Source organism: Nicotiana tabacum, chromosome 1 (genome assembly GCF_000715075.1).
Source record: "Nicotiana tabacum cultivar K326 chromosome 1, ASM71507v2, whole genome shotgun sequence".
Classification (NCBI taxonomy): Eukaryota; Viridiplantae; Streptophyta; class Magnoliopsida; order Solanales; family Solanaceae; genus Nicotiana; species Nicotiana tabacum.
Genome location: NC_134080.1, coordinates 180,114,119 through 180,123,273, shown reverse-complemented (window position 1 = coordinate 180,123,273; position 9,155 = coordinate 180,114,119). Strand labels below are relative to the sequence as shown.

The window sequence follows — 9,155 nt, the reverse complement described above, 5'->3', positions numbered from 1 at the left end:
ATCAGAAAGTGGTAGTGAAAAGGTTAGGGAAAATAGAATAAGTGAAAGGAATACAGTTAATTAATTCTACTTACATTTATCACATTTGCATTTCAACTTAATTATCACATATGCAATTCTTTTATAGCTATGCTGTTTGGAGTTCTTTTACATCTCACACACACATTTGAAATCCTGATTTCCATTTTTCACTAGGCCACTCTTTGCTAAAACACATTTATAATTTTTTATTTCCACTTCAACAATAAATAAATAAGATTGGGAATGTGTCAACATCAGTACAGCTTAATCACAATAAAGATACAGCTTAAGCTCAACTCTTTCATCTCGTGAGAGAGACACCAACTCTCTGTTTCCAGCCAAATCACATACGTACGCTTCTTTTCCTCCTTCAATTCATGCCTAAAAAAGTTATTTTTTGCTTCCAACACATTGCTTTGTCACCATATTCTGTCCTTTTCTCTAATGGATCGGACTTTTTTATTACTCCCTTATTAATTAGTCTTTTCTCTTCTTTCCTCACGTAACATCTCAATTACTGTGTTAGCTACACTCTATAAATACCTCACCATTTCCCCTCTTCTCTTCAACATTTCTTCCATAACTTCCACCCCCAGAAGAAAAAAAAAAGAAAAATTTCCTTCTCTGAAACTTGTGGGACATTGCTTCCTCGCTAAACTTAAAACTTTTTTTTTTTGCTACCGAAAAATCCAATGGCTTGCTTAAACATTCACAAAATGGTTTGTACACTTCCTATATCTTTGATGTTTAATTTCAATGCATGGGCGTAACCATCTTCTTCTTTTTTCCCTTTTGTATTTAATTTGTAATTCCTTTCCATGTTCATGATAATTTGGATCTTTTTTGCTTTAAGATTTCTAATTCTTTCCATTACAATTAAAATGGCCAACTTCGTCTTCTCTAATCATTTTGATGTCTTTCAAAATGGTCCCCCTTTTTTCTTCTTTAGTTTTCTACTATGGCTTCTCATTCTCAGATAGTCACGTCTTTTTCTGCTTTTTTCCACGTGTACATTCCAAAAGTATTAAAAATTTATTTGTTCCATAAGAATTAATTAATAATATATATAGTATATTTTGTGTGATGCATGAGTTTCTGTTTCATGTTTATTGCAAATAAAGACGAATTCATAATATACACTTAACGAGTTCAGTTGAATTCATAAAATCCGTTCTAAATCTATCAAACTGTTCTACTATCTCTAGTCATTGTACCAAGTGTTGTATGAGTTTGGTTTTTTTCATTTCCAACTTCTCTCTAGTATATGTAATTTAGTAGCATTGAGAAGAAGAAAAATCAATAAAAATGTTGTCACGGTCTCACGGGAGTCTTGTCATACTAGACTTGCCGTGTAGGCTTTTTACTAATTATACGTAGTAGAAATTCTAGTTCATGGATTTTAATACGTATAGAAATACTTATGAAGGAGAATTCAAATACGTCAAGTAATATTGTAACTTAGCGAAAGATTTGCTACAATAAAGACAACGTTGTTTGTTGCTTTTAGACTTCTTAGGTTTCTGGAACTTTTTCAGATAAAAATATCATTTTACTTTTAATGTTATAGGACCACACAATACGTCATCCACTGATCCAAGTATGTAAATACATACAGCTGGTTGTCTATGCATGGCATTAAGGATAAAAATGGGGACAGACACTGAATCTTGGTGTTGTTTTAGCTTAAGGTTGTTTTAGTAGTAAGTAAAATAACAGAACAGTTATTTTCCTATGTATAGTAAATCAAAAGCATGCTACGCAATTGCCATATATAATACGCGTCCAAAATTAGTACGTAAGACTTTACCTTTTACTATGCACTACAATTGGCCACCTAAAATCTGGTAAAAGCAGGTAATTTTATATAATATCATTAATAGTATAAAAAATTATTACATTATCAGTATATCTTAACTTAAATCTAATTAAGTAACTGGAGCAGTCTAGCAACTTTGTGTTTATGCAGATAATGATAACTCGTTTATATTGCTTTTCTCCTATAGTACAGGTTAAACCAAAAGTAAGATACTGATTTTCCAATATAGCAAACCTCCTTTATTTAAATCTAAAGTGAGAATTATTCCCACATGGGCGAAACGAATAATAGTAGTTTTTAGGACAGCATCTCGTGGGTAATATAACTAAAGTAGTTCAAACCAGACAATGGCATGATAAATGATTCCTTCACAGAATAGAATAATAGCGTACTGAATATTCATAAAATTCATGTTATTACAGAATATTCTTTAAAAGAGAGTATTCTTTAAGGTTGTCTTTTTTATTTTTGTATATTCTTTTCGAAAATCTTGTAGAGTCTCATGCTTAAGCTGTTCGATGACTTGAGTTAATTACTCTCATATTCCATCTTAACGGCTAATGCATGTTCTCCCATAATATTTTTACAGTGTCAGAAGCCAGAGAATGAAAAAGATGAATACACCTTTGATGGAAGTGTGGATAAGCATGGTCAGCCGGCCGTGCGAGAGAGGACTGGAAGGTGGTTTGCTGGTGTTCTCTTACTTGGTAAGCAAATTTTTAATTAATATATAATCGAATAAAAATGATAACCGAAATACCAACTTCTTGCTTGTTACAACTTTAATGTAATTAATTTCAGTGAATCAAGGTCTAGCCACGTTGGCATTCTTTGGTGTTGGAGTCAATCTAGTACTATTTCTGACTAGAGTTATGGGTCAAGACAATGCTGAAGCGGCCAACAATGTGAGCAAGTGGACTGGCACAGTTTATATCTTCTCTCTCTTGGGAGCTTTCCTCAGTGATTCCTATTGGGGAAGATACAAGACTTGTGCTATTTTCCAAGCCATTTTTGTGGCTGTAAGTCACTTTTTTTTTTCTTTTTCAAATGTCTTAATTCTGTCATTTCACAACTCAATTATCTTAGAAAATTTAGATACTAGGATTTAATATTGTTTTGTTCTTGCAGGGAGTGGTTTCACTTTCATTGACTTCATACATTTTCTTAGTCAAGCCTAAAGGTTGCGGAGACGAAAATAACCCATGTGGGTCCCACTCGACTATCAGTGTGGTGCTCTTTTACGTGTCGATTTATTTAATTGCCCTTGGGAATGGAGGGTATCAGCCTACTATTGCAACATTTGGAGCTGACCAATTTGATGAAGATCACCCTCAAGAGAGTCACTCAAAAGTGGCTTTTTTTAGCTACTTTTACTTGGCATTAAATCTTGGATCTTTGTTCTCAAATACCATCTTAGGCTATTTTGAAGATAAGGGAATGTGGACTTTAGGCTTTTGGGCGTCGGCTGGCTCTGCCATTTTGGCATTAGTGTTGTTTCTTATTGGGACACCTAGGTATAGGCACTTTAAACCTACAGGCAACCCTTTGTCAAGGTTTTGTCAAGTGGTTGTGTCTGCTACTAGAAAATGGAAAGTTGAACAATCTTCAAGGGGAGATGAACTATATGAGGGTGAAGGACAAGAGCCTGCTGAAAATGGAAATAGAAGAATTCTCCATACTGATGGTTTCAAGTAAGTTATTTTAATGAAATTTAGTATTTACTTGTCTGCCTGTTCATGGTTTTATATGATACTCATTTCTTTTTATTTTGCTTCAAAAAAGAATGACACTTTATATATATTTTATAATTATTTAATGTCACGCTTTCCATCTTAACCTTAATAATATACTTTTATAGCCACAGAAATATATGACATGTTTAAGATCATAAATTGTAAGGAAACTTAAAATATATGCTATATTTTCGTTAAACGTTGTATCTAGTCAAACACCGTTATATAATATGCAATGGACGGACCATGTTTTGCATTTATTTTTATATACGATCTAAGGTTTTTATTATTTGGTTTTGGTATTATAGATTCTTGGATAAAGCAGCTATAATCACATCAAAAGATGGAGAAAACAACCCATGGCGGCTTTGTGCAGTATCTCAAATTGAAGAAGTGAAATGCATATTGAGATTACTTCCAATATGGCTGTGCACAATACTGTATTCAGTAGTCTTTACACAAATGGCCTCTCTGTTTGTGGAACAAGGGGCTGCAATGAAAACAACTGTCTCAGGGTTTCATATTCCACCAGCAAGCATGTCTAGCTTTGATATTCTGAGTGTTGCAGCATTCATTTTCATCTATAGAAGAGTTCTTGATCCCCTTGTTGCAAGATTAAAGAAGTCTGCTCCAAGAGGATTGACAGAGCTCCAAAGGATGGGAGTTGGACTCATCATTGCTATTATGGCAATGGTAGCAGCAGGAATCGTTGAGCATTTCAGGCTAAAATCTGCGGACAAAGATTGTTCAAGTTGCACGAATTCAAGTTCATTAAGTATTTTCTGGCAAGTTCCTCAATATGTACTTATTGGAGCATCAGAGGTATTTATGTATGTGGGACAATTGGAGTTCTTCAATGGACAAGCACCTGATGGATTGAAAAGTTTCGGAAGTGCACTATGCATGACTTCAATTTCACTAGGAAATTATGTGAGCAGCTTATTGGTTTCTATTGTCATGAAAATTTCAACTACTGATAAGATGCCTGGCTGGATACCTGGAAATCTCAACAAGGGTCATTTAGACAGATTCTATTTCCTTTTAGCAGCATTGACAGCAGCTGATTTTTTGGTCTATCTCATTTGTGCCAAGTGGTATAAGTACATTAAGTTTGAAGAAAGAAGCATTGAAAAGCAACATGGAGAGAAGCAAGGAGATTTGAAAGTCTAATAAGCTTGGGGAGAGAAAATAAAAGACTATGATACCAACTATTTACATTAATAATCACAAATTAGGATTAGAAGTGATATTGTATAATATGTATTTGGGCGAGGAGACTAGAGAAGCGCATTGTTACTGTTCTCTAAGTTGAGCACAAGATGTTCTGTTGGAATCAATTATATTGATTTTTTGCGACAATTTTTTGACTTATTTATTATTAATATAAAAAGTTATGATTGGACTAATTTGCCTTTTGTAGTACACTCTTTTCTTTAAACAATTTTGTAAATATTACTTGCTTGGTCATCCTAATACCTATGTACCAATATCTCTCTCATCATTAAAGCAAATATTATAAAGTAGTACACCACAATCGGACCTTTTTTTGCCCTGTCCAACCACACCAATCCTATTCTGGGCTTCATCTAAATTTATAAAGAAATAATTTGTTATGAATTAGGCTCACCCCAATATCACACATGTACTATTGGGCTGAGAAGAGATATTGGGCCGAAAACAAGCAAAAGGGCCAAGTTGATTTGGGATCCAGGTTGAGTATTGGCGCAAAGAAGGTTTCGTTAAAAAGGGATAGTGATGGTTATTTTGGAGATTATGCATATTATTGAGAAAAGTGTATGCTTCTCCTCGTCTCCCTTTCTGTGAGTCTAACGATTCTCCTCCCCTTCTTCTATCTATCCCTAGTTACTTTGATTCCTGTAATTTCTTAGTGTAGTTCGGTAGTTTGAGGATTGAATTGTTATCCAAATATGTAATTGAGTTGTAGTTCATATTGATATAGCAAGGAGTTTGTCCATTTGTTACATTGGTGCTTTTATCCATCGGACTCCAATGGAGGTACTGAATCGATTTAGCAGCAGCGGCAACCCAGAGAGCTGGGGCCGAGCAATACTTCACTTACCTTGGCTTCGCCGAGAAGGATTGGTTACCGCTTCCTTCCTTTTACCTTGGCGGTGAAGCTCTTAATTGGTTCAATTGGTTGTTTCGAAACAATCAATTTTTCAATTGGAAACATTTTAAGGCAAAATTTGCTCAACATTTTCGACGACAACCCACCACAGATCCTGTAGGGAGTCTAGCTTATTCCTCAGAGGTTTGTTTTAATTACGTCAATTCTATCCCTACAGTTTCAAAATTAGTTCTAGCGTCTCCTTTTCCTGCTATGAGCCATTTTTTATTTGCGTTTGAATCTGCCGATGACACTGAAAACTTAAAAGAGGACCATGTGCTCGATAAATTGCCAGAGAGGTATGAAAATATAGATTCCTTGGCATTGATTACTGGAAGTAATACTAAGATTCAATCTCTTGAAGACATAGAAGCACCTCAAGTTAGGCATGTAAAATTAGTAGAGGTGGCAGATATGGTACAGGACACTTCTGCCATTATCGAAGCACAGATGTTCGGCAAAATTTCACACACCGCAGTGAACTCCGATATTCATGATCTTAATGTTATTGTCCATGAGGGAGGACACTTTGCAACTACATTAGACAAGTTGGACGATGATAGCTTCTGCGAAAATTGTAGCTTGAAAACCAAGGTACCTAATGCGGTGTTAAATGATACAAACTACTCTAAAATACTGAGGAGGAAAATTCACAGGATACTCCTGTAGCTCGGGTGTTTGACAAAGCTCCTCAGAGGTATTATATCTGGTTTTATGGTTCCTTTTGCTAGTCAAGGAATTGTGGTATCGAACGCGAGTATGCGATTTGCTGCAATAGACTTTTCACTTGATGGTACCATATGGTTTCACACAGTTCCATCTTTGTCTACTTCCCTTGAAGAAAGTTGCGGGGCTAATCAAAATATGGTGTCACTGTACCTTGACTTTAGCTTACACTTGCAATTGGTTTGCTACTGGGTGGCGTGATCCGCCTGAAGCTGTTTCACTGTTATTGGTGGCCAAACGAAACAAGGATTGTCATCTGTATTCAGAGCATAGCAAGGATGCAAGAGATGCTGGAATACCGATTTCTAATTATATTGCCAAGTGGTTTGACACAGGGCAGAAATTTGACATTGCTTCAGTTTGTGCATCTCTTCCTCCTATTCCTTTAAGTTCTGTATCAGGTGCCCATACTTTTACTCTGTTTGAAGCAACAAAAAAAAGATGGGGTTGTTTATTTGCAAAGTTATATGATAGGGAGCAGTTATATGGAATTGAATTTGGTGTTGAGGCCTTCAATGCCATGTATCTTAATGAATGTTTTCGGGTACTTGAGAATATTGAGGTTTGACATATTGATAATTTTTTATGGAGTATGAGCATGAACTTCCAGTTAAAGTACTTCATTCTGATGATGACAAGGTGAGAATCTCGAAATTTCTCGTGTCAGCAAAGTGTATGCATGATATTTTGGAGCAGAAACAGGGAAACCAATTGATGGATGCGCGAAGGCAACACAATATGACAATTTTGAGTTCTTCTGCTTATTTTGTGCGCAATATACTCGCAAAGACTCTAGTAAGCCTTTCGCCAAATAACAATTCTTCTTGGAGCATGAATCTGCAACCTTATTCTTGTTCCTCAGCAAGTTTCATTATTTATGTCACCTTTTTAACTCTTTCGTTTGATCCTGGTATACATGATATTCCTCTACCCTATGGCGCCAACGTGACTATGTTTACAGAGAGTAGTTTTCCTCCAACTTATGTTTTAATAGTTACATTATGGGGTGCGCAAGTTTGTGGCCTTGGGCTGAAACATGTACATACTGATGAATATGAACATTTTAGTAGTTCCCTCGAGGTTTTCTTAGCACTTAATCCTGTTAGTCTAGTGCGACATATGTGGATAACGCAGGGGAATGTGCTACTTGAAGACATGGATCTAGATTGTGCTGACATTATTGAGCTTGAGAAAGCTAGGCAATGGAGGGATCTTGAGCTTATCCCTTTAACGAATTTTACATCACTATTGGTGATGCCAGTAGTTAGATCAACATTGACAATCACATACAGTGAGGGGCATCTCAGTACAAGATATTATGAAGGAGACAAGTACATTGACACGGCAGAGAGATTAAGTCAAGCATGGAGGGTCGATGTTCAGTTAACAACTGGAACCCCTGCAAACTTTCAAATGTACACTGCTTTATTAAAGCCTCATACAAATTGTACAGCAAACTTTCTTGCTGCCAAGGGAAGTTCTTACGCTCGCCTCTATAATTACGCATGTATCCGCAAGGTATGTAACAAGAGAGAAGTTGTTCTCTTTGGGGATATGGCACATATATGTGGCTTGGTTGCTATTGGGGTCATATTTTCTCCTTTCAAGTACGCAATTGTTTTTACATGTGCTATACAGTTTATGGGTGCTAAAGTTTGCACTCCAGTTGTGCTGGAAAAGATCTTGTTTGCCTATGAGGGCTTTGATAATGAGAAGCACATATTTCTTGTTGTTTCTATGTTGGTTGTTGTTGCAAGAAGTACACTGGATCACATGCAATTCTTTTGCAACATCGCACAGTTTGGTTTGGTTGTAATGGGTGGAGAACATGCTTCTAAAATTATTCTTGACTCGAACCTTGAGGACAAGGTTCTCATTGAGGACGAGAGTATTGTTATGAATCAGGCTCACCCCAATATCACACATGTAACTATTGGGCCAAGAAGAGCTATTGGGCCGAAAACAAGCAAAAGGGCCAAGTTGATTTGGGATCCAGGTTGAGTATTGGCGCAAAGAAGGTTTCGTTAAAAAGGGATAGTGATCGGTTATTTTGGAGATTATGCATATTGTTGAGAAAAATGTATGCATCTCCTCGTCTCCCTTTCTGTGAGTCTAACCTTCTCATCCCCTTCTTCTATCTATCCCTAAATACTTTGATTCCTGTAATTTCTTACTGTAGTTCAGTAGTTTGAGGGTTGAATTGTTATCCAAATATGTAATTGAGTTCTAGTTCATATTGATATAGTAAGGAGTTTGTCCATTTGTTACATAATTTACATAAATAAGTCGAAAAATATTATTTACCAATAATTAACTATTAAAATATGCTCTAAGCCTGAAAATATTACCAATGATATACCAATTCAAAAATCTAAGCAAAAACGGGAAGGGATTCTGGAATGAGGTAAATCTCAGCCAATTTTTAATAAATGGTACGCGCAAAAATTAGTTTTTACATATGGTGAAAACGTGTATAGGGTAACGGGCCTTAAGCATATGTATTTAACGTCTAGATTTGACGAGATGCCGACTTTTGTTTACTCTGAAAGCGCTATATAATGAATGCACCTTCAATTTGAATTTTCAACTTCAAAAGAAGGCGCTGGGAGTTAATTGCACCTTCAGTCAACTGATTTGACTGGTAAATTATCTTTTCGAAGGCGCATGTATCGTATCGCGACTCCGTTCATCGCAAAACACGGCGCATTAATAGTGCCTACCCTAAACTTTA

General features: G+C 36.0%; 1 protein-coding gene across 1 annotated transcript; it reads left to right on the top strand.

Moving 5' to 3' along the window:
• The first annotated feature begins 579 nt into the window (after positions 1-579).
• Positions 580-8,669, top strand: LOC107785838 (protein NRT1/ PTR FAMILY 7.3). The gene is made up of 5 exons (XM_016607226.2): positions 580-740; positions 2,427-2,544; positions 2,639-2,856; positions 2,966-3,528; positions 3,879-8,669. The coding sequence occupies exons 1-5, from the start codon at positions 714-716 to the stop codon at positions 4,738-4,740; spliced, it is 1,788 nt and encodes a 595-aa protein (XP_016462712.1). The 5' UTR covers positions 580-713; the 3' UTR covers positions 4,741-8,669.
• Positions 8,670-9,155: the final 486 nt, after the last annotated feature.